Source organism: Macrosteles quadrilineatus, unplaced genomic scaffold (genome assembly GCF_028750875.1).
Source record: "Macrosteles quadrilineatus isolate MER2022 unplaced genomic scaffold, UCM_ALF_1.0 Scaffold_2__2_contigs__length_208266976, whole genome shotgun sequence".
Lineage (NCBI taxonomy): Eukaryota > Metazoa > Arthropoda > Insecta > Hemiptera > Cicadellidae > Macrosteles > Macrosteles quadrilineatus.
In genome coordinates, this window is record NW_026542595.1 from 17,734,636 (window position 1) to 17,761,239 (window position 26,604).

A 26,604-nucleotide genomic window follows, 5' to 3' on the forward strand; every position below is an offset into this window, starting at 1 on the left:
AGACTTTCATAACCCAAACTTGAGATTTAGACTGTCTCATATGCCAACTTTAAAATACAAAAAATATTAAAGGTGAGTACTTAATTACTTTTTCTTATGAAAATATTGCAGGGAAAATAACATTTTCACTGCTGAAATCTTTTTTTTTACGTTGTCATTTTACATGCTAGACAACATATTTATGTCATTTATTCCTATATCAATTTTAAGCCCATTTCTTGCTGAATATTTTGTTAGCGAATTTCCCATATAGGGAATAAGCTATTACCGTAGTACTCATGGTAAGACCTGGACGCGGGACCAATTTTTTTTTTCGTTTTGAGGTCCCTAGAGGCCAAAGACACCATCCGTTCAAATTCATATATATATATATATATATTTATATATATATATATATATATATATATGTGTGTCCGTCGGCACGATAACTCGAGCAAAAATGAAACGATTTTGATGAAATTTGGTACAAACGTGTAAACGTACGTTTATTCGAACGAGTTCGCGATCCAGCATGATCGGACCATGGGAACGGGGGTTTACGGGGGGTTTTATGGGGTAAAAATAGGTTTTTCCCATTTTTGACCCAAAAAACATAAAATTTAGCAATTTCTTTCCAAACCATTTTGTAGAGCTTAAAAAAACAAATAATTTAGTATATTGAAGCGTTATTATGCGCCTAATGGTTACGGAGAAAATTCCAAAAAATTGTAAATTTAAAATTCCCATGTTATTCTTATGGAGAATAAGTAAACTGTTGTAGTTTGCTTGTTTGTGAACATATTTTGATCAAATTTGGAAAATGTTTTTATTTCTTACTAACTATTCACATTTTACAAAAAAAAAAAACAGTTTTACCCTCCCTGATGCAGCAAACCTAAGTACTTGTTAAACTAATTCTATTTAAATCAAGAATAAGTTAAATGTTATATTTTTAAGTAGACATTTCAGTGTAAATCCAATCAGTCAAATGGAAATTCGCTTAGTCTGCAGGTTTGCTGCGGCGGGGGTATTTTTAATTTGTCCTGATATCTTAAAAATAAAAAAGCTATTAAATATTTAGTAGGTAAATGTACATTTTTGTAAAAAAACGCGCGTTTTGCTCAAGCAAATAGGCCTATGGCCACCAAAAAAAAATTTGAGAGTAAACATTGTTTAACACTTACTTGCATGTCAATTCTATTGATACAGTTAACATTTTATGAAAGTTTCATAAAAATTAAAAATGTTGAGCAACTATGCCTGTATGACTTTAACCCTCCGAGTGTCATGCGTCGCTGCAGCGACTCACGAACACTGTTTACGGCAAAGGCTCTATGACTGACTGAATCGGATTGAACTGGATCGAGTTAGGTATCGTTCTTTTCCTTAAAATTTAAGCTTTCTCCAGAGGTCTGTCTCAGCGCTGTATGTTCTCTGAGCCGATCGTAATTGTAGCAGACAGCTGACGTGCGTATTTGTAAGCAGCTTGGTTATCCTCGGACCGATGACTGATGTGTTTTATTACGTTTATCATTATTTTAGTGTTAAAAATCAAAAGTAGTGATATACGTGGTGCATTATAAGAAGATTTTGAAAGGCTGGTTGATGATCCTAGGAGGTAGGTAGTGATATTGATGTAAATTATCAGCCAGATTCCTAGCTATGGTTAGGCTATGCATTCTTAGCTAAACGCAATGTACTGAAATCTGTTTTTCACTCATAACTTATTTATTTGATAACTTACCTCACTATATGATTATATATTTGTAATCCTCATAAAATTTAGAACAAAGTGGCTATTTTCAAATATTTGTAGGCCTATAATTTATATAATTTCATTGAGCGTGAACTTCTTTTTTTTTTGAAAATTTTCCAAATTATATATTTTTTTACCTAAAATTTTTTTTTTTTATGTTCTTTATGTTTTATATATAATATTGAAGCCCATGATTTTCCAAACAAAATGGTATATAGAACAGTATAATTAACATTGTTTTTAAGCTTCTCAGATCCGTTTTATTAAAACCTTGCAAATGAGCAAAAAATAGGCTGACATTAAGGCCAAAACACGTGACACTCGGAGGGTTAAATGGATTGACCCCTTGAACACACAAGCTTACGCAAGTGCATGACCTATTTTAAGCAGTACCGGTAGGTACCGAGGGTAAGTTACACTTCCATATCTGTTGCCACAAACAACCGAATGAGTAATATCGATTATTCGATATATCGTTTGGTTAGTTAGGTAAGGTTAACCTAACCTAACTAACCAAACGATATATCGAATAGCCTATTCAATATTACTCATTCGGTTGTTTGTGCAAACAGATTTATGGAAGTGTACCCAGTACCGATGCCTTTTCATACGAAAGAATGAGGTAGGCATAGGCTATGGTTTTCTTACAACAACTTAGAATTGACTAGACCAACCTGCAAGATAAGGTGAGTTCTACTTCAGTCGTGGGTTGAGAAGCTGACCCAGGAGTAAAAGGAACTGACATACTAATTCTAATTATTATGGCTCACAGCTGAAACAGCACCACCATTAATCACATGTGATAATTAATAATCTTGGGTTAGGCTAAGCGAAGATATTCCATACTCATCACGATTATGGCAACAATAAAGTAAACAGTAAGGATAGCTTAGGCCTACCTATTTTACAAGATTAAAATCGTGCACATTATCAAAATCATCAAAATAAAAAGCTAACTGGTAAGTTCAAGTAAAGTGTATTGAACAAAGACAACAAACACGAATGAATTTGGGATATTACAAATATGTCAAAATAAAAAACAATAAGACCTCTACAACACGCCTTGCTCTACACTGTTATGTCTTCTGCTGAGCCCTGCCCGCACAATTTGTTTTTCAGGATTAATTTTGCCAACAGTGTCATTTAGAGGCTTCTGATTGACTATAACGAAGGTTTAGTATTTGAAACATTTTTTTGTTCATAGAATAAAATTATAAATGCCTCAAATTCAATCTTTTTTTTTTTTATTGTGAAATTAAACTGTCATAACCTAACCTAACCAACCAAACGTGATGACAATGAAAAAATCGAATGAAGGTTTATTAATCGAAAAAATAGTTCTGTTCATAAAATAAAATTATAAATGCCTGAAATCCTATTTTATAATTTTTTTATTCTAAAATTAAACTATCATAACCTAACCAAACTAACCAGACTTGCTTATAATAAAAAATCAAATGAAGGTTTAACCGAAAAAAATCTGTTCATAAAATAAAACTATAAATGGGTCAAATTCAATTTCATGATGTTTTAATTATAAAATTAAACCGTCATAACCTAACCAAACCAACCAAACTTGTTGATAATGAAAAAAATCCAATACAAAAAAATAGTGCTACAGGTGGGATTCGAACCCGGGTCCTTCGGATCATCAGCCCAGCACACTATCCACTACACCACCGAGGCCGATGGCATCAACCGTATCGTCGCGGTAATGATGTTCCCTCAGCCAATCAGAAGCCTCAAAATATTACTGTAGGCAACACTAATCCTGAAATAAAAATTCAGCGCCCTGCCCGCTACTAGCGTCTAGACTGCCAGTGCAAGTCCGAGGAACGGGATCAGATCAGTGGATCACCCCCCACCACCGCACCATGTCGTACGCTTCCGAATCATACCGGCGCATCAGCATAGCTTATCTAACTGTTCGTGGAAAATTGTTACCTGTATCACTGTCGCTGTCAAAACGTATAATTTGTAGATTAAATTTGAATTAAATATAATTAAACTATCATAACCTAACCAAACTAACCAAACTTGCTGATAATGATAAACTCGAATGAAGGTTTACTAATCGAAAAATAGCTCTGTTCTAAAAATTAAATTATAAATGTCTCAAATTCAATTTTACAATCTTTTAATTATAAAATTAAACTGTCATAACCTAACCAAACCAACCAAACTTGCTGATATGAAAAAAATTGTTGACAAAAAGTTAGTGCTCCCGGTGGGATTCGAACCCGGCACCTTCAGATTATCAGCCCGACACGCTATCCACTTCACCACAAAGGCTCATGACTCAGTTCCGTATCGTTGCAGTAATGGTTGACGTCACGCCATCGGCACTGAGCGGTGGTGGGGGGTGATCCACTGATCTGATCCACGATCCTGATCTGAGTCCGTTCCTCGGACTTGCACTGGCAGTCTAGATGCTTATCTGCCCGCTGCCTGACAAGTAAGAAGTAATGAAGTAAAGTAACAAGTGACAACTGACAAAAGACAACGTCAACTTAACCATACTTAACTAAACACGAGACCTTCCCGACAGGAACACCCCCAACACAGCACCCACCATGTCATTGTCACATTGTCAAACGCTTCCGAATCATACCGATCATAGCCGAACTGTTCGCGACTAATTGTTATCTCTTATCGCTGTCTATGTCAAAACAAAACATATCGTTTGTAGGTTAATTATAGTATTAGTATAACCAGTATAACACTTAAGACCCCCACACACTACCAGACCAGACCTCCAGAACAGACCGTCTGGTCTGGCGTCTGGCACTTGTCTTATCGTGTGTGGGACTGTCTGCAGACCGATTTTCTCGGACCAGACTGTCTGCGTGTCTGATGGTTGAACCCTCAGACCACAGACGGTCTGAGGTTCCCCCACCACTATTTTTGTCTGGTCTTTGAGTGTGTAGCGCTGTCCGTCAGACGGCCGACCATCGTGACAGTCTTCATCCATTTGTTGGAGTTCTCACTACGGTCTCTCAATTACGAACGTTAGACCGTCTGGTCTGGGAGTGTGTAGAGCCGTCCAAGACGGTCTGGTTGCAGCCAGACGGTCTGGTCTGGAGGTCTGGTCTGGTAGTGTGTGGGGGGCTTAACACAGAGGATACGGGTCCGTAAGACCCGTATGCGAGATTATGCTGAGACGCACGTGACACATCGCACGCAAGCCAAGTTTTTCGGCGCAAGCCACGCAGCTCACGAATTTTTGACTAGCGCATGCTGAGATTATAGATAAAACCATATAAAACACACTCCCTTGTGTTGGTTAGTCTATGCTGAGACGCAGCACACGCAACACATGCACTACGCAGTCACCAAGTAGAAACTGATTTTCAGCTGTTGTAAACAGTTGTAAATTTCGATTGTTGCAATCGTATCGATCGAAATTATTTATCGATTGATTTATTAGCTACTGATTATTATCTTATTTTTCCACACCTGAATGCAAATTTTGGTGAGTATCGCATTACCTATTCTCCCTGTGAACTGGTACCAAAGATTAAAAATTAACTACTTTCAAGCTCCATATCTCGCTTAATATTCAAAATAAAAATTTTTTTCTTATATATTTGTGTCTCTAATTTTTAGTACAATTAAACAATAACAAAAAATCAGACATGAAAATTTGCGACCAAACACCCTTAAGACTGTACAATATTCCATTAATATCAATTTTTACTATCATATGTTTTTCTATTGTTTTTGTTTTGTAAACATTCATGAATTAGATTTTGTGTTGAGTTAATATGCGTGAATTTATTAATTATTTTGTAATTAATAAGAGTCATTTTAATTGGCGACGAGTGTGAAAATCAACTAGCCACTGTAAAATTCAACACATTTACTTTTCAAAATTACATTCAATTTCTAGTTTCAAGATACATTAATATTTTTACAGTTCAAACTATAATGGATACACAACAGTTTACCTTACTTCTAAACACATTCAATGAACAACAAAAAACACTTGTACGTGAGATGTCAAACATGTTTCAAGCTCAAATTCAAACAATTGTTACATCAATTGGAAAACCCAGAGAAGAAAACTGTCAATCTACAATGTCAAATATTGCTACATTCGAAAACTTCAAAGCCAAACAAGAAAAGTTTACCAGCTATTTAGAACGTTTCGAAAACTATTATACAATGAAAGGTTTGACTGATAAGAAGAAAATTGCTCAGCTCTTGTGTAATTCTATAGGTAGTGAACATTATAACAACCTATCTGCATTTTTGGGCCCAGACAAGCCACTCAAATCATTAGATTATGAAACTCTGTTGAATGACTTCAAGAAACTGTTGACTCCAAAGAAAAGTGTTGTTGTTGCTCAACATTATTTCATATCTTTCAAAAAGAAAACCAGTCAATTTCGGAGTTTGTGGCTGACCTCAGACGTGATCTTCAAGAATGTGAATTTGCAGTTGAATGCTCCAACGATGAATGTGGAACATCTGTGTCAATTGCTGATGTTTTCTTGCGGGCACAGTTCATACGAGGATTGAAGGACAATTGGCCTAGGGAACACCTTTTACAATCCGTTTACACAAAGTTTGATGACATTCTAGAGAAAGCTATTGCTCTTGAAGCATCAAAGGTTGAAAGCAAAGAATTTCACCAACATGCATGTTCTAACAACTTTAATATGGATTCGGCTGGAGTGCAGAAAAAATTACAAGGTCTTCCAGACGATCCCACCAGTTCTCTAACAATCGCTCATCCAACAAGACATCTCTCAACTGGAAACAACGTTCAAATAACAAAAGACCTGACTTCAATGCCCTCGGAATAGAAGGCCTCTGTCTTAGACGTGGAAGTATAACAAACACATTGCTGCAAATTGTAACAGACACAAGTATAAACTCCAATGTGGGGAGTGTTTAAAACGAGGACATGTCTCTGCGGTCTGCATAACTATTGTCAAGAACTAAGAAATCAACATCAAAGTTAAATTCAACCAACAACCTAAATTCAGGATCAAATGATGATGATTATTCTAGTGACGACTCCTCTGATTACGGAGTGCACAAAATTGATTCGATCTACCAGAACTTTGATGTCGTAGATTTATTTGAAGTTGAATGTGATTCAGACAAGTACATTGTTTCTGTCACTATAAATGGAAGATTACAATGTTTTGAAGTTGACAGTGGGGCTAAATTTTCTCTCCTTGCGAAGAATGACTTTGAACGTCTACATCTGAACGTACCTGTAGAACCATCAAGGCTAGCCTTCCGTTCTTACTCTGGATACATAATCAAACCAGAGGGAAAGGTATCAGTTTCTGTATCATACAAGGGTAAACAGTTCAAAGGTGACCTTCACATCGTCCCTTCAGGTCATGATGCACTTCTAGGGCGCCAATGGATCCGAGGACTGGGTATTGAACTGTGTGAAATTGACGCTGAAATGAACCGACCAGCTACTACCCTTCAATTACAACCTGTAAATTCAATTGAGGAACTGTTTGAAAAATTTGCGCCAATTTTCGAGCCAAAAATTGGATGCTTTCCAAACTTTACAGTATCATTACATCTTCGATCAGGAGCAAAGCCTATTTTCAATCGTGAACGGAACGTACCTCATGCTCTTATTGATCAGGTCAACAAGGAACTAGATTTACTTGAAAATGAAGGAATCATTTCGCCTGTTACGTCAAGTGATTGGGGGTCACCACTAATCGTGATACCTACGGCAGATGGAAGTGTTCGTCTCTGTGTCGACTACAAATGTGTGAATGAACGAATAGTCCAGGCAAACCATCCTATTCGAAAAATTGACGATGTACTCGACAGTTTGAGAGGATCTCGTTACTTTTGCAAACTTGATCTGTACAAAGCTTATCTGCACCTCAAGGTCGACGAAGAGTCCAGTATTATCCAGACAATGTCAACACACCGTGGAACATATCGTGTCAATCGTCTAAGTTTCGGAATAAAGACAGCACCTTCTGAATTCAACCGAATTCTTGCATAAATTTTGAAGGGATTGCCTAAAACCGAGGCCTACTTTGATGACATAATTTGCCATTGCTCAACAATGGATGAGTGCAAAAGAAATCTACAGGCCTGTCTTCAACGACTCTCAGATTTTGACTTACACATAAACAAACAGAAGTGTTCATTTTTTCAAGAACAAATAGAATATCTAGGACGAGTGGTGGAGTTAAACAAAATAAAGAAATCTCCTACCAAAGTTCAAGCTGTTAAAGAAATGTCACGTCCATCAAAAGTTGAAGAATTACGACGATTCTTAGGAATTGTTTCTTACTACTCTCGTTTCTTTCCAGATGCTTCAACTGTTACTTTTCCTTTGCGACGTTTGTTACGCAAAAATAAGAAATGGGAATGGACACCAGAATGTGAAAAGGCTTTTCAACGAATCAAAACTGAGCTCTGCAGTAACAGGATACTCGTACCTTTCGATCCAAAACTACCTTTAGTCCTCCACCATAGACGCTTCACCTACTGGACTAGCTGCAGTTCTTAGCTACTTAATAGATGGTACTGAAAGACCAATTGCTTACGCCTCACGTTCACTCACTGATGCCGAATGTAACTATAGTCAACTGGACCGGGAAGCATTGGCCATAGTTTTTGGTGTCTCCCACTTCTATTATTACTTATTTGGGACTCAATTTCAACTTGTAACAGATAATCAGTCCATATCTAGGATCTTCAGGCATGACAAGGCTCTACCACAAATGACTTCAGCTCGTTTACTCAGATTTGCATCATATCAGTCAGGTTTCAATTACAAGTTGGTGTTCAAAAAGGGCATGGAAAATAAAAACGTGGATTGTCTTTCGAGAGCTCCTCTTACACAGACTCACTCTACTAAAGACAAGAAAATCGGAAAAGAGGTACACCAAATCTGCAGCCAAGTTATTTTTCAAATTTCAAGCCATGAAATCACAGCTGAAATCATTAAGAACGAGACAGCCAAAGATCCAGTTTTCTCTAAGATTTTGAAAGACCTACTCACAAATTCAACTGATACTGATTTTACGTTGGTCGAAAACATTATTTTCCGGGGAGAAAGAGTTTACATTCCATCACTACTTAGAAACAAGATTCTAAATGAACTTCACGAAAGTCATCTTGGAATCACAAAAATGAAACGGCTAGCACGGCGCTATGTTTACTGGCCAAATATTGACAAGGACATTGAGCATCTTATGAAAGGATGTGAAAATTGTGCACTAACACGGTCAAATCCACCCAAAGCTCCCAATCACCCATGGGAAATCCCAAAAGAGAACTGGGAAAGAATAAACATTGACTACGCAGGACCGTTTCAAGGCTTCAACTTCCTCGTGTGTATTGATGCTAGATCAAAATGGGCGGAGATAAAAGTAATCAAGGATGCACCATCCAGCTCCAATACCATACATCTGCTTGAACAGATTTTTGCTACACACGGCTACCCGAATGTTATGGTATCTGACAACGCCTCAATTTTTCAAAGTGATACATTCCAAGCTTATTGCAAATTGCATGGCATTTTCCAGAAATTCATATCTCCAGGACATCTAGCCACAAACGGCTTAGCAGAACGCTCTGTTCAAACATTGAAGAATCGCCTGAAGTCCACAGCTTCGGAAAACATACCAATGGCAATAAAGGTCCATAAGATCTTACTGGGGTACCGGGCAACTCCTCTAGCAAGTGGCAAATCACCGGCTGAACTTTACCTCCACAGGAAGTTAAGAATACGAATGGATGCCAATTTTCCCAACGTACAAAAAGCTTCAACTAGAAATGCTCCTTCTGCACGTTCATTCAACGAGGGGGAGAGAGTTCAGATTCGTCTCTTCATGAACAACAAGAACGTTTAGCAGTTTGGAGAAGTAAATAAAAAGTTGGGAACTCGACACTATCTAGTTTCCCTTGACAAGTCAGGCCGACTTGTAAAACGACACATTGATCAATTGCGGTCTACTTTGATACCAAAACCAAAAATTGTTACTGCGGGACCAATCCACATATTTGATGTTCCACGGGCTTCTAAACACAGCACAAAAGAAAATCCTAAGGCTGTTACTCGTTCTAATCCTAAAAGACTGTCAATTCATGAAAGACCATCAACTCCCTTAAGACCATCAACTCCTGAAAGACCATCAACCCCCGTAAGACCATCAACTTCCGAAGGACCGTCAATTTCCGAAAGACCTCCAACTCCCAAAGCAAACAATGCAGAGGTTCCAGTAGTTCAGGAAACAGAAACAAACAATACCGAAGTTTCTGTTAGTCAAGATAGATCTAGGCGACAAAGGCAAATGCCGTGCCGATACAAGGACTTTATTCACTCATAATTCCATTGCCAGTTCAAAATAGTGGGGGAGATTGTTGTAACTTCTTTAAGACTGTACAATATTCCATTAATATCAATTTTTACTATCGTATGTTTTTCTATTGTTTTTGTTTTGTAAACATTCATGAATTAGATTTTATGTTGAGTTAATATGCGTGCATTTATTAGTTATTTTGTAATTAATAAGAGTCATTTTAAAACCCAACCTAACATAACCGCTACAGCGCGCAGTATTTACTCAGTATCTACTCGGCGGAGTTCGTGTGGCAGCTAGGGGCGGTGACGCATTCAACTCAATCTTGCCTTCTGGGAGGCAGAACTCAAAAACCACTAATTGCAATATTGCAATCATTTCATAATTGGACAGTAAGTTAATTAAAGTATGTTCTTTCTAATTATGTGTTTTTTTTTGTCATAGGTAAAAAAATCCCTCTAGAAAACAAGTGGCCTCCGAATAATACCAAAGTAACGGTACGGTATTTCCTGTATCATGAAATGGAATTTCAAGCAGAGCATGATAAATTCAATAGAAATCTTGGTTTAAGATATCTCCTAATGAGATTTTTGGAATATATCTGTCTGGTATGAACTTCTCTGGGCAATACCCTTGACTCAAGAGGTCAAAGTACGTTACCGGTTGGGTTGAGTCTAGTTCTGTATCCTTTCTCAAATTCTTCTAAATAGAAAAACAGGTGTGCGCTAGTCCACACAAAGTACATTTTAGTCTGTTGTACTCTGTATCAACGATGTATATTTTGTTTTATGTTCTTGGTTGAATGTATTATTATTTTCACCACAATACGGTTTTAAGATAAATTATAACCGAACAATACATTTTCATAATTTTTGTTTAGGCCATACACACGTGAATTACAATTAATTGATGAAGTTGTTAGGTAACTTATTTCGTAATTCATTGTCATAATGCTGAAAAAGAAAATAAGTATGGGTATTATACCAGGTATACACCTACAAAAAATCACTAATAACTTATTTTTCAAAATTATTAAAGTTTCATGTTTTTGTCTTCAATAAAAATATGCGAAAACATAACAAATATTGTTATTTTAATTCTAGAATGACCCTAAGTCGTTAATTTGTAGTGAGTTTATCTTACACAATTTTTTTAAACAATAACCGTTGATTAAAAGGAAAAATTGTCTTGCGTGGATGCGCGTGTACTTTATTTCTATGGCAGATCTTTTTAGGAAAACGATTCGAAAATTAATGAATTCACAATAACAATGTCTAGTTAACTTAACAGTAAACTAGATAACACAAGTCCAGGTAAACTGCAAAAAGTGATGCATTTTATAATACACAGACAACAGCGGCTTTTGCCAACAAAGATGGTGGGTTGTCGTGTACGCCCCATGTTAACTCTCGCCAACCCGCCACCTCGCATGTAAGCGACAACGTGCCAACACGTCAACCCGCCATCACTATTTTATGAGGTGGCGGGTTGTCGTGTACGCTCAATGTTCGGTGTCGTCAACCCGCCACCTCGCACGTAGACGTCAACCAGCCACCACGTCAACCCGCCACCACACTAAAGAGGTGGCTGGTTGACGTGTATGAACATGTCTAAGCACCACCAGGACGCACGATTTTTATTTCAGCTGCAGTTTTTTAATACGGACAAAATGAGAGTTTAAAAATTAGAAATTAAAAAAAATTATTGTAGGCCTAAAACTAAAAAAATATATAGTTAATTTTTTAATTAAACTTTCATAACCTAACCTAACTAACCAAACTTGCTGATAATGACAAAATTGAATGAAGGTTTACTAATAGAAAAAATAATTCTGTTCATAAAATAAAACTATAAATGCCTCAAATTAAATTTTATATTTTTTAATTATAAAATTAAACTGTGATAACCTAACCAAACTAACCAAACTTGCTGATAATGAAAAAAATTGAATGAAGGTTTACTAATCGAAAAAAAAGTTCTGTTCATAAAATAAAACTATAAATAGCTCAAATTCAATTTTATAAGGTTTTAATTATAAAATTTAACTGTTATAACCTAACAAAACTAACCAAACTTGCTGATAATGCAAAAATCTTGGACAAAAAGTTTATGCCCCCGATGGGTTTCGAACCTGGTACCATAAGTTTCGAAGCCCGGCACGCAATCCACTAGACCACCGTGGCCGATGGCCTCATTTCGTTTCATTGCGCTAATGGCGTTCCCTCAGCCAATAGAATGCTCTCATTTTGTTCTTATTAAAATAACTGCAGCTGAAATAAAAATTGTGCCACTAGGACAACGTGCCACCACGACAACCCGCCACCACACATTTTTCCGAGGTGGCGGGTTGTCGTGCACGCTAGAGTCAACGTGCCACCCCGACAACGAGCCACCTCAAACTTCTTCTTCTTTTTGATGGCGGGTTGACGTGGTGGCTCCTTGGCGCGTTCCCACACTGAGCTAGCTTTTAGCTGATTAGCTCAGTGGTCGTGGAGATTAACGGTGGCCGTGGCGGTAGCGGGGGGTCCTTCCTTCAGAGAAGGTCTCGTTTGTTTCACTCCCCACTCCACTCCGCACAGTTTTTGAGCGGAGCGAGCGAAGCGAGCGAAGCTCTTATACGTCGACTATTATGCATTTCGTAATACGCAAACTCCTCCTAGACGGCTGAATCAATCGTTTTCAAATTTTGCATGGTGATAAAGACCATACCAGTGAGTGCCAACATCCATATAGCGTTAAAAAAAGTCTCTCAGGAATCCGCCCCACCGGGTCTCAAAGTTTCAATGTAATCCTTATGGAAGCAGTATTTCACACATAAACGACATATGATCAGCTGTTGACTTTTGAATGCAGTAGATAAATAAATAGCTGATAGCATTATTCCACAGTCATTAGAACATAAAACGGTGGTATGGATCATAAATATAATCAAACGACTCCACTAGTTTGAGGTCCGTGACGTAGAAAGTGGTGAAGGAAGTAGTAAAGGTGAGCAGTCTGGAGTGTGGAAACTGTTTAAGACGATTAGATTTAGGTAGGTATCTGCATTCCTAAAATTCTATGGGAAGGGAGGGAAACGGTGTATGACGTAGGAAGTGGTGAAGGAAGTAGTCAAGGCGAGCTGTCCGTAGTGTGGGAACTGTTTATGACAATTAGATTAAGGTATCTGCAATCCTAAAATGTTATTGGAAGGGGAGGAAACAGGTCTACGACGTAGGATGTGGTGAAGGAAGTAGTAAAGGCGAGATGTTTGGGGTATGGGATCTGTTATGACCGTTAGATTAAGGTATTTGCAATCCTAAAATGCTATGGGAAGGGAGGAAAACAGGTCCGCGACGTAGGAAGTGGTGAAGGAAATAGTCAAGGCAAGCTGTCCGGAGTGTGGAAACTGTTTATGACTATTAGATTAAGGTATCTACAATCCTAAAATGCTATGGAAAGGGAGGAAAACAGGTCCGCGCGATGTACGAAGTGGTGAAGGAAGTAGTAAAGGCGAGATGTTCGGGGTATGGGATCTGTTTATGACCATTAGATTAAGGTATTTGCAATCCTAAAATGCTATGGGAAGGGAGGTAAACAGGTCCGTGACGTAGGAAGTGGTGAAGGAAGTAGTAAAGGCGAGTTGTCCGGAGTGTGGGAACTGTTTATGACGATTAGATTAAGGTATCTTGTTATCTACAATCTTAAAATTCTATGGGAAGGAGGGAAACAGGTCTGTGACGTAGGAAGAGGTGAAGGAAGTAGTAAGGTGAGAAGTGTGGAGTTTGGGAACTGGAAACAGTTTGTAGCAGTTAGATTAATGTATCTGCAATGCTGAAATGCTATGAGAAGGGATGGAAGCATGCCCACGACATAGAAAATGGTGAAAAGAGTAGTAAAGGCTAGCAGTGCGGATCGTGGGCAATGTTTGTGACAATTAGATTAACGTATCTAAATACTAAAATGCTATGGAAAGTAGTGAAAACAGGTCCACAATGTAGGAAGTGGATTAGGAAGTGATGAAGTATGGACATATTGTGAGAACCGTCTGTGGCAGTTAGATTAATGTATCTTCAATCCTAAAATGCTATGAGAAGGGAAGGAAACAGGCCCCACGACGTAGGAAGTGGTGAAGGAAGTAGTAACGGCTGGCAGTGCAGAGTGATGGAACCGTTTGGGCAGTTAGATAAATGTATCTAATACTTAAATGCTATGGGAAGGGAAGGAAACAGGTCTATGACGTAGGAAATGGTGAAGGAAGTAGTAAAGGCTTGCAGTGCAGAGTGTGGAAACTGTCTTTGGCAATTACAATGTATCTGCAATCCTAAAATGCTATGGGAAGAGACTGGAAGAGAGGGAAACAGGTCCACGACGTAGGGGTGGTGAATGAAGTAGTAAAGATGGGCAGGGTTGAGTGTGGGAATGGATTAATGTATCTGCAGTGCTAAAATGCTATGGGAAGAGACTGGTTAAAATGATTATGAAGCACGAATCGTTACATATTTCGATACGTATTCAATCGTTTACAATCTAAATTTACAACTGAGTTGACAACAGCTGAGTTTTACTCCATAGAGGCTAAAAACGAATTTTCTTTCCTAAATAGTAAAAATTCTACTTTAGACCCAGAACGCATGCATCAATGACGACTGTTTTTACTGCAGTATGACAAAAACAATATAATATGAACCCTTGATGACTCCGCTCAATTTTGTGGATGCATCTGCGAACGCCACCTAGTTATTTCAGCTGCAGTTATTTTAATAAGAACAAAATGAGAGCATTCTATTGGCTGAAAGAACACCATTAGCGCAATGAAACGGAATGAAGCCATTTGCCTTGGTGGTCAAGTGGATAGCGTGCCGGGCTTCGAAACTTATGGTACCAGGTTCGAAACCCGTCGTGGGCACAAACTTTTTGTCTAAGATTCTTGCATTATCAGCAAGTTTGGTTAGTTTTGTTAGGTTATAACAGTTAAATTTTATAATTAAAACCTTATAAAATTGAATTTGAGCTATTTATAGTTTTATTTTATGAACAGAACTTTTTTTCGATTAGTAAACCTTCATTCAATTTTTTCATTATCAGCAAGTTTGGTTAGGTTATCACAGTTTAATTTTATAATTAAAAAATATAAAATTTAATTTGAGGCATTTATAGTTTTATTTTATGAACAGAATTATTTTTCTATTAGTAAATCTTCATTCAATTTTGTCATTATCAGCAAGTTTGGTTAGTTAGGTTAGGTTATGACAGTTTAATTAAAAAATTAACTATATATTTTTTTTAGTTTTAGGCCTACAATAATTTTTTTTTAATTTCTAATTTCTAAACTCTCATTTTGTCCGTATTAAAAAACTGCAGCTGAAATAAAAATCGTGCCTCCACTCCCACTACTGAGCCTGAAGCCGTCTCGCTCGGAACACCACCCGCCACCGCACCTTCCCCCACCACCGCGCCGCCGTCCAAACGCTACTGCTGTCAGCTCCTCAGCTGCCTGGAAACGCTGTGTTCGCGGCATATTGTTATTGTTGTTGCTATGACAGTGTCAAGCTCAATCGGCTTAAAATCACCTTTAATAAATACTGACTAAGGTAAACGCACCAGTAGCTGACAGTATAAGAAACTATACGCACTTAATAATCCGTGGTTTTTGAATAAATAGGAACTAAAGAGATATTACGGATTTTATGTGATTCTAAATTTAGTGTAGTTTTCAAATTTGTCATACAAAAAGGGGTTTTTAAATATATTTTATAACATTTTTAAACTTAATTCAACCTTTGTACGTGTTCCAGTGGCTGACAGTGAAAAAGTGCTTGTACCAGTAGCTGACTGTCAGTTGTCCCAGTAGCTGACACTGGAACTATAAATATGTACTAGCTGCTAAACCTAGGAGTTTTATAATTTATAAGACGTATAAAATCTAACTTAATAATTAAATTGTAAAATCATGTAAAACGTTATTAAGAAAATTTATTTTACATATTTTAAAATAAAAATTTTTACATTAAAAAATATATTTTATATATATTATAAAAAATATACATTTTTAAAGATAATTTGGCTTATTAATAAAAAAAATTAAAATGTGTGAAATCAAACACATAAAATTAAACATTAACTATTCATTAGGTTAATGCAGAATGGGTTTAGACTGCTAAAAACATGTTCTTTTATGTACTCTCATCTTGCAAGTAGCAAATATCCCCTGTCAGCTAGTGGAACTTGTATGGCTTTTGTGTACCAAAGCCTGACATTGATATAATTTTAAATCCAAAACCACTAGCACCCCAATATTATCATGAAAATGTCAACAAAGGTATAATTGATAAAAAATAATGAGCCTAATCATCAATACTATTTGATAAATTTAGCGAAATGACAAAAAACCAAACTTACCTTCTTAACAATATCATTAAGGGAATCGACTAAATGTGATGTGTACAGACAGGGTCGCTTTCAAACCACCACCATTCTGGGAGTATGGGCTAAATTTCACTGATTTGTTTGTAAACAAATCAAGAATAATCATATGTTCTTCTAACAATGCAATCATCTTACTAATATTATAAATGTGAAAGTTTAGATGTATGGATGTATGGATGGATGTATGTTTGTGACAAGTGAACGCAAAAAATACTGGTCGGATCGGGCTGAAATTCGGCATGATGATAGCTCATATTCCCGATTAACATATAGGCATATTTTTATCCCAAAAATCCTTCCGGGCTCCGCCCCAGTGGCTCTGGAGTTTCCCATGTTAAACTTATGAGAAATGGAATTAATGAATCTTAACAGCTGTTTCAATTAAACTAGTTGGTTCTGTTCTATGATGTTCAATAGCATTAAAGTTACAAGGATTACCAACAGGTTGCAGCACTATTATTTCTTTTACATTTATGATAACAGCTAATTTGCAACCAAAAGGTGAGTGAGCGTAGCGAACGAACTTCAACCTGGAGGCGAGTGAGCGTAGCGAACGAGCTAACCTGAAGGAAAGTGAGCGCAGCGAACGAGCTCCAACCTAAAGGTGAGTGAGCGTAGCGAACGAGCTCCAATCTAAAGGTGAGTGAGCGTAGCGAACGAACTTCAACCAGGACGTGATTGAGCCATGCAAACGAGATCATCTTGAAAATTAAGAAGTTAAACGGGGCAAAGCCCGCGGGTTACAGCTAGTGTGTACATATTTTTAAGATACCACATTATAATGTAAAGAAACTCAAACTGTCAGCTTCTGGAGCACTGTCAGCTACTGGTGCATTTACCTTAATTTCCGATGACTTTATAAGAGTCAACTCAAAGATTATGGAAATACTCAAGATGTACACAGCAGTTAGATATAATCAAAATTATTTGTAAATATCTGATCTTTTTTCAAAAGCTGATCTTGTTTTTTAGTGTTTTCGACAAATTTTCCCCACTCATAGCCGCATTCGGTTGTCTATAATAACGATTATAAATGGAAAAAAAACATTTTTTTCTATTTCTTCTACTGTACTTGGTTGTGTTCTATGACTTCCCTGTTTCCATTGTTTGCAAATCGGCTCTTTCAATTATTGCTCAAGAAATGTTGCGCAGTGTTAATTCAGTTTTATTTTTAGTATATCAAAATTGTCCAGTATTTCTCACTTTTTTCCATTGTAATTTTAACAATTACACCAACCAAGTATCGTCTACTACGGATGCAATACGCCAAAGAATGTCGTCTACGTGCAATCTCCAAGAAGTGGTAAAAAATGCAGAAACCAACCCATACAAATACAATAGATATAAGTTAACTCCACAAGAAATAATTTTAGGAGTTACTGTGATGTTAGGAATTTCCACTGATTTGTTAATAGAACATTATATTGCAAAACATGGCACGATTCAGAAGAAAATGGATTTCAAAATCAGAAAAAACCATTGCAAATACTTTATTTTGACAAATTTAGTAAATCACAATTTAAATATTAACAGCTGTTTCATTCAAAAGTAGTGTAAATGTATGCATATGGTCGTAATGTAAACTAGGTGGCGTTCGCAGAGGCATCCACAAAATTGAGCGGAGTCATCAACGGTTCATATTATATTGTTTTTTATCATATTGCAGTAAAAAAATAGTTTTTAATGCATGCGTTGCGGGTCTAAAGTAGCATTTTTAATATTTAGGGAGTAGAAATCGTTTTTGGCCTCTATGGAGTAAAAATCAGCTGTTGTCAACTCAGTTGTAAATTTCGATTTAAACGATTGCATGTATCGAAAATATGTATCGATTCATGCTTCGTAATCATTTTAACAACAGTCTACAGTCTCTTCCCGTAGCATATTAGCATTGCAGATACATTAATCCATTCCCAAACTCAACACTGCTCACCTTTACTACTTCCTTCACCACACCCTACGTCGTGGACCTGTTTCCCTCTCTTCCCATAGCATTTTAGGATTGCAGATACATTAATGTAATTGCCAAAGACAGTTCCCACATTCTGCACTGCTAAGCCTTACTACTTTCTTCACCATTTACTACATCATAGACCTGTTTCTTTCCTTTCTCACAGCATTTAAGTATTACAGATTAATTTGATCTAACTGCCCAAACGGTCCCCCCACTCTGCACTGCCAGCCTTTACTACTTCTTTCACCACTTCCTACGTCGTGCGGCCTGTTCCCTTCCCTTCTCATAGCATTTTAGCATTGAAGATACATTAATCTAACTGCCAAAGACGGATCTCACACTATGCTGATGCTCATACTTTACTACTTCCGTGGACCTGTATTCACCACGTTCCATAGCATTTTAGTATTTCAGATACGTTAATCTAATTGTCGAAAAATTCCAAAAATCCGTACTGCTTGCCTTTACTACTACTTTCACCATTTCATATGTCGTGGGCGTGCTTCCATCCCTGCTCATAGCATTTCAGCATTGCAGATACATTAAAACTGCTACAAACAGTTTCCAGTTCCCACACTCCACACTGCTCACCTTACTACTTCTTTCACCCCTTCCTACGTCGCGGATCTGTTTCCTTCTCTTCCCATAGCATTTTATGATTGTAGATACCTAAATCTAATCGTCATAAACAGTTTCCACACTCCGAAGTACTCGATTTTACTACTTACTTCACCACTTTCTACGTCACGACCTGTTTCCCTCGCTTTCCATAGCATTTTAGTATTGCAGATACCTCAATCTGAACGTCATAAACAGTTCCCACACTCCAGACAGCTCGCCTTGACAACTTCCTTTACCACTTCCTACGTCGGGGTCCTGTTTTCCTCCCTTCCCATGGCATTTTAGGATTGCAGATACCTTAATATAATCGTCACAAACAGTTCCCACAGTCCGGACTGCTTGCCTTTACTACTTCCTTCACCACTTCCTACGTCACGGACCTGTTTTCCTCCCTTCCCATAGCATTGTACGATTGCAGATACCTTAATCTAATGGTCACAAACAGTTCCCACAGTCCGGACTGCTCGCCTTCACTACTTCCTTCACCACTTCCTACGTCGGGGGCCTGTTTTCCTCCCTTCCCATAGCATTTTAGGATTGCAGATACCTTAATCTAATCGTCGAAAACAGTTTCCACAGTCCGGTCTGCTTGCCTTTACTACTTCCTTCACCACTTCCTACGTCACGGACCTGTTTTCCTCCCTTCCCATAGCATTGTAGGATTGCAGATACCTTAATCTAATGGTCACAAACAGTTCCCACAGTCCGGAAAGCTCGCCTTGACTACTTCCTTCACCACTTCCTACGTCTCGGACCTTTTTCCCTCCGTTCCCATAACATCATAGGATTACAAATACCTTAATCTAATGGTCACAAACAGATCCCACACCCCGAACAGCTCGCCTTTACTACTTCCTTCACGACTTCCTACGTCGCGGACCTGTTTCCTTCCCTTCCAATAGCATTTTAGGATTACAGGTACCTTAATCTAATCGTCATAAACAGTTATCACACTCCGGACAGCTCGCCTTGAATACCTCCCTCACCACCTCCTACGTCGCAGACCTGTTTTCCTCCCTTCCCATAGAATTTTAGGATTGCAGATACCTTAATCTAATCGTCATAAACAGTTTCCACACTCCAGACTGCTCGCCTTTACTACTTCCTTCACCATTCCCTACGTCGCGGATCTGTTTCCCTCTCTTCCCATAGCATTTTAAAATTGTAGATACGTAAATCTAATCGTCATAAACAGTTTCCACACTCCGGACAGCTCGCCTTTACTACTTCCTTCATCACTTTCCTACGTCGCTTACCTGTTTTCCTCCCTTCCCATAGAATTTTAGGAATGCAGATACCTTAATCTAATCGTCATAAACAGTTTCCACACTCCAGACTGCTCGCTTTTACTACTTCCTTTACCACTTCCTACGTCACGGACCTGTTTTCCTCCCTTCCCATAGAATTTTAGGAATGCAGATACCTTAATCTAATCGTCATAAACAGTTTCCACACTCCAGACTGCTCGCCTTTACTATTTCCTTCACCACTTACTACGTCGCGGATCCGTTTCCCTCTCTTCCCATAGTATTTTAAGATTGTAGATACGTAAATCTAATCGTCATAAACAGTTCCCACATTCCGGACAGCTCGTCTTGACTACTTCCTTCACCACTTCCTACGTAGCAGACCTGTTTTTCTCCCTTCCCATAGAATTTTAGGAATGCAGATACCTTAATCTAATCGTCATAAACAGTCTCCAAACTCCAGACTGCTCCCCTTTACTACTTCCTTCACCACTTCCTACGTCACGGACCTGTTTTCCTCCCCTCCCATAGAATTTTAGGAATGCAGATACCTTCATCTAATCGTCATAAACAGTTTTCACACTCCAGACTGCTCACCTTTACTACTTCCTTCACCACTTCATACGTCATGGACCTCAAGCTAGTGTCGTCATTTGATTATAATTTATGATCCATACCGTTTCTGTTCTAATATCTGTGGAATAATGCTATAAGCTATTTCTTTATCTACTGCATTCAAAAGTCAACAGCTGATCATATGTCTTTGTTTATGTGTCAAATACTGCTTCCATAAGGATTACATTGAAACTTTGAGACCCAGTGGGGCGGATTCCTGAGAGACTTTTTTAACGCCATATAGATGTTGGCACTCACCGATATGGTCTTTATCACCATACAAAATTTGAAAACGATTGATTTAGCCGTCTAGGAGGAGTTTGCGTATTACGAAATGCATAAAAGTCGATGTATAAGAGCAACAAAATCTGAAAAACGAAATCAACAAATCTGAAGAGGGAACTTCAAAGGCCTCTGGGGCAGATCCCCAAGGGAATTTACCTTGTTTCTCTTTTGATGACTCATCTACAGACTAAGACCTTTCTTTAGAGACCCCTATCGAGTTTCTACGTCCAGCCGTTCTCTGTAATTAGCTGTGACAAAACCCCGTTTTTCCTCCACAAGAATAACATGGGATGGGAATTTAAAGGCCACTGGGGCAGAGCCCCAAGGGAATTTACCACGTTTCTCTTTTGATGGCTCATCTACAGACCAAGACCTTTCTTTAGAGACCCCTACCGAGTTTCTACACCCAGCCGTTCTCTCAAATTAGCTGTCACAAAGAAAAACAGTTTCAAATTAATATATAGACGAGCTGGTGGCCCGTACTACGTACGGGAATCGAGTTGTCAACTAAAACGGAATAATTCAGAACATCTAGTTTACACGCATAGACACACATTCTGGCAGTTTTAATGGGGAATATCACCTTATAACCAAATGTAACGTGACCACCTATTTATTCCATTCGAATATAGACCTAAAATATGGCGATATGCATTTTAAATCCGATAATTTTACCATAAAACAGCATTTGTGTCGATTTTCAAAATCTTGAAGTGAGATTTGCGACCGATTCACACTGGTTTTGAGTAGAGTAGTTACATGCTACCTCCAATTGCATACTGTACTACTTATGTACTTACCGTACCTTATCTTACCCCCGTGACCACTGAAACTTTTATGAGGATTCTCTTCTATCACCTGCCTCTTCAAAATTTAGATCCCAGTCTGAGGATGCAGTTCATAACTATGGTTATGCACAGCCTGTCCATCCAACCTTTACCTACTTCTGGAAAGCATCCCTATATTTGGGTGTTAACACATATCTCTTATAGCTCTCTGTTATTTTTTATTTCGACCTCCGGGCCGTTATCTTGAACTGGACTGTATATTTTCTCTGCACTTTATTATCTAACCCAGCATTAAGGTTTTTCGGTTCTTTGGTTAGTGCCCAAGTTTCTGAATCATCGCAGCACTGCGGGGATAGTTGGTATGGTATGAGTCGCAGTCGACTTTGGTTTCTGCTGCACCCTGCAGTTTATTTGACAATTTTATAGAGACCACACCGATTGACGCTTTCATTACCAACCAAAATTTTAGTATGCCGACATACTCACATAAGTCATAAGTTCTTTATTCGAAAATAACAAATAACACATTGTATTGGAAAAGTCATAAAAATAAACAATAGTAAAAACTGAAAAATTCTTATCAAGGTAGGCTATGTACAAAGACTAACAATTTGATTCTTGTTTAATCTTTAATCTAACAGGAATGACTGACATTCAAACATACAGAAAAAGAAGTATCAACACGTAAACCACTTATATCTTAAACAATTAAGCGATAAACTGCTGAAAAAATATTTCCCATATATGAGTTGAAATTTGCAATGCATAAACTAAATACTTACACAGATTGCATTTACGACAAAACTTGATTAAACGCAAGTGTTTGAGATGTTTAGTTTAAAATAACACATTTCCTGATAACGCAGATCCTTCACGGTACGGGAAAACTACCTATATTTTAAAGTGAAATAGTATGTAGGCAAACACCAACGAACAATATTTTTGTAAAAAAACAACTCGTAACATAAACATTTCAATGACAGTTATTAAACCAGCATTGAAAATACTTTAAATTGCTAGCGTCGGCTGCTATACTTTTTAAAAATTAAAACTTAATTTCTAAAAAACTGAAACCCTAAACTAAAATTATGGCTTTGAAATTCCCTAGTTCTCAAAATTATCTTTCTTTCAACACAAAAATCATGAAAATCCGTCAAGTGGTTGATTCAGAATCGTGAAATAAAAAACCCTGTTTCGTTTTAATATTATAGATATGAACGAAGTAGGCTAGCCGTTTAATGTTAAATAGGTCTAAATAATGTGTAATTAATTTTTGAATTATTTCTAAAATAATTATTAAAAATTACTAATACCTAGCCTATATAAGTGAAAATAAATATTAATTAAATTGATATCGTAACTTAAATATAAACTTATTACTTGTTATTTCCATTCAACAAAAATAACAAAATAAGTAAAATAACGAAAATAGGAAGAAAAGTGTATTATAATGCCATATTAAATTTAGAGGTAGGCTTATATAGAGCCATGAGCATTTTATAAATAGTAACATACCTTATGTTGACTAATGAAGTTCTTCAAACCTATTTCTTATCATCCAAAATTAATATATGTACATTTATTTACATAACTATTTATATTATCTATTTACAATGAATACAGTATTTACATGCGCCTTCATCTTGTAAACTGGAACGACAAAATTATCATTACAATTTGGCTATTTCAAATGAGGAAATATCTTATAAGATATACCACGAACAAAACAACCTGCGCAGAAACGAAAAGATCACGTGGTTCGCGCAGGTAGGTGGGCCGTACCATTCAAACCTGCGCGGCTCGAAACGGCCGAGGGTTCTTTTGTTTATTTTGTAGTACCTGGGGACCGAGCTTTGCTCGGGAAATCATTAGTATTTACTCTGAGAGAAATATTTGTTCAATGTCATCTATCAAAAACATAATTGTTTATCAGTCTGTTATAATAGTAATATTGTAGTTGACTTTGTTTTTTAAGCAAAATTGATGATTCTCATGTAAATTAATATAGTAATTTATTCCATCTTTAAACAATAAAATATTGTGATTTATTTTTCAAAAAAATAAAAACATCCTAATTTGGCTACATTGTAGTTGAGTATAGACAACATGGCATGCTATAATATTGCAATTTAAGTTCTAAGAATTTCCACACAAGAACTGTAAGCATCTCAATTCACTTTTCCAAATAGTTTTCTTAAACAAACGAAGAAAAATATCACAGTAGTTACAATTAATATTACAGACTGAGGCTGCATTTATTATAAAAACATGAAAACTACAAATTGTTTATACGATTGTTTTTTATAGACTAAAACAAATAACATAACAAACACATAAGAATTCAAATTAGTCAGTTTTAAACCAATTTTAAACTATAAAAATGTAATGGTGATAAGCATTCAACTGTGGTAAAATAGGATACAATACAATTACATATTTTACCTCTGCTCTAGATTCTAATTTGACTATATTCTTCAGATTATCGACAATTAAGTCAACAAACTATTTAATCCAAACTAAATAATTTCAAGTAAGGTAAGCTAGTTATTATGGTACAAATTTAAATATTAATTACATAGACCAAAATGAACTAACATTTTCAATATTGTTCATCTGAATATTTCCATCCAAACAACGTTTTTAGTTAATTTTCTGTCTCTAGATGGCAAAACAACTTTTAAAGAGTTTCTTGTTCGTACTCTGGAGAAAGCTACATAGAGCATCCCATGCATGAATACGGGGTTGTTTAACACAACACCAACAGACTGAAAGGTTTGGCCTTGAGACTTATGGATGGTCATAGCAAAAGCTGGTCGAACTGGAAACTGATGTCTTTGCAGCGAACATCCGAGTTGACACTTGCTCGAATCAAGAGTGACTCTTGGAATGTGTACATCTCGACCAGAATGACTGCCAGTAATTATTTTAGCCTTAATAATGTTCGGACACAACTCCGTGACAATCAGTCTTGTGCCATTGCATAAAACCTCCGTCACGTCTAGGTTTCTGAGTAACATTATAACGACGTTGTTTTTTAGTCGGAGTTCATGAGGTGGTAAATCTGATATTTCAATTGAGTTTAAAAACTCAGTTGGGAATTTGAGAGCTCCATCAGGTTCATCTTTTACTGAATCAAAACTTTTATAAATTGTTTCTTGTCCAGGGATAATTTGGATGATCTCGTTATTGATATTATCAACATCTCTATTTAAAGGTGCAAGGATGGCTCTATCTCTCATAGCATTGTAATCTCTGTTGGCTAGGCAATCGCCATATATTTGTTCAACAATATTTCCATTTGAAATAATGTCATCGGGAATATTTATTTCACAGTCATTGTTGGTGGGCAAATCTCCATTTCCAAGTTGAAGGAGATATCCAGCAAATGCACTTTCATCGAGATTGACTCTCATGTTTTGATGAAGAGAGAAGAGCTTGAAAAACTTCCAAATACTGCAACGTTTTACAGAAAGGTCGATCAGCTCAGATCGATTTGCTCTAGGCTGGACTGGAAGGCATTGGCGGAAGTCTCCTCCTAGGATCATAGTTTTTCCTCCAAAAGGCAAGTTTCTGTTTCCTAAGCTTCGCAGGAGTCCGTCAATACAACTTAGGCCATATTTTGGTAGCATTGGTGCTTCGTCCATCATAAATACGTCTACTTCTGCCAGTTCTTGGGCCTTCTGAGTGCCTGGCTGAATTGATGATTTAGAATCGCTAGTCAATGGAACTTTTAGACCAAAAGTCCTATGGGTAGTACGTCCTTCAGGTAGCAAGATTGATGCAATGCCGGTATATGCCATGCATTTTACATTAAGATTTTTTCCAAGAATTAGATGGTAGAGGGTATTGTACACGTATGTCTTCCCTGTACCTCCTGGTCCATCGAGGAAAAAACACTTGGGGATGCAACTCATCGGGTCTTCTATTGCTTCCATAACAGCATCAACAAAGTCTTTTTGTTCGTTATTCAAATTGCTATATTGTCTGCGACCAATGGCTTCTAATTCGCTGACATTGTGGGTTTCTTCATTTCCCTCGTCTTGAAAATTCTGAATGTCATCCATACCATAGTTTTCCACCCAAAATTGGAAGTTTCGGCCTGAAATAAATAATTATTTTGAGTTCACTTTTTACAAAATCATAAGTATTAAAACATGTAGTATAATTTATTTTAGTCTAATGCTTTCTCTTATTTTAATTTGTTATAATATTCATTGCATATTTTTTATTTTTATTTTGCTTCACACTTATATTTAATAAAATTTGAACAATTATACACTCTAATTTTACAATTATCATAAATTACATTAAAAAATATAAACGTTTCACAATGTTAATAAAGTTTATGGTCAAGTAATCTACTAATGAGTCACAGTAACAAATGCTAAATATTTAATTTAATAATAAGTTAGCATTTTCAATTCTGTACATAATTAGTATGGGTTAGTTTCTCATATTTTAGAACTTATGTGAAGCCTAAGTCTAGTGCGCTTCCAATGTTAGAATTGAAATTTAAGCCATAGAATCAGTTGATCAAAAGTAATTGTATGTTATTGTTATTGATACTATGAGAAAGAATTACCTTCAGTAGCTTCAGTATTCAGCTTATGGGCAATAATACGGTAAGCCTTCATGAGTGTTGTGATCATTT

General features: G+C 37.0%; 4 protein-coding genes across 5 annotated transcripts in view; 2 read left to right on the top strand and 2 right to left on the bottom strand.

Annotated features, from left to right (window-relative positions):
- Nucleotides 1–3,366, bottom strand: part of LOC128987634 (copine-8-like) — a 64,425-nt gene extending 61,059 nt beyond the window's left edge. The window contains exons 1-2 of one of the 2 annotated variants that reach the window (XM_054408586.1): nt 3,355–3,366; nt 2,410–2,507 (exon numbers count right to left, since the gene is read on the bottom strand). In XM_054408586.1, coding sequence (XP_054264561.1) covers nt 2,410–2,480 — 71 coding nt within the window. In that variant the 5' untranslated portion in view covers nt 2,481–2,507; nt 3,355–3,366. Of the gene's footprint in view, nt 1–2,409; nt 2,810–3,354 lie in introns of those variants that run through there. The other variant, XM_054408585.1, reaches the window with a different exon arrangement.
- Nucleotides 3,367–5,899: 2,533 nt separating this feature from the next.
- On the top strand, nt 5,900–7,727 carry LOC128983969 (uncharacterized protein K02A2.6-like). Its single transcript, XM_054403250.1, has 2 exons — nt 5,900–5,954; nt 6,727–7,727. Exons 1-2 carry the CDS (start codon nt 5,900–5,902, stop codon nt 7,725–7,727), a joined length of 1,056 nt encoding a protein of 351 aa, XP_054259225.1.
- Nucleotides 7,728–8,865: 1,138 nt separating this feature from the next.
- Nucleotides 8,866–9,588, top strand: LOC128983970 (uncharacterized protein K02A2.6-like). Its single transcript, XM_054403252.1, has one exon. The coding sequence runs from the start codon at nt 8,866–8,868 to the stop codon at nt 9,586–9,588; it is 723 nt and encodes a 240-aa protein (XP_054259227.1).
- A 14,974-nt stretch (nt 9,589–24,562) lies between these two features.
- On the bottom strand, nt 24,563–26,017 carry LOC128983971 (ATP-dependent DNA helicase pif1-like). The gene has a single exon (XM_054403253.1). The coding sequence runs from the start codon at nt 26,015–26,017 to the stop codon at nt 24,563–24,565; it is 1,455 nt and encodes a 484-aa protein (XP_054259228.1).
- Nucleotides 26,018–26,604: the final 587 nt, after the last annotated feature.

Bases quoted from the DNA above. Each gene is read 5' to 3' on its own strand.
- LOC128983969 (XM_054403250.1), top strand. From the start codon at position 5,900: ATGAAAGGTTTGACTGATAAGAAGAAAATTGCTCAGCTCTTGTGTAAT. The intron at 5,955-6,726 runs GTAGTGAACATT...ACCTAAATTCAG, and splicing joins GCTCTTGTGTAATTCTATAG to GATCAAATGATGATGATTAT.
- LOC128983970 (XM_054403252.1), top strand. From the start codon at position 8,866: ATGAAACGGCTAGCACGGCGCTATGTTTACTGGCCAAATATTGACAAG.
- LOC128983971 (XM_054403253.1), bottom strand. From the start codon at position 26,017: ATGGATGACATTCAGAATTTTCAAGACGAGGGAAATGAAGAAACCCAC.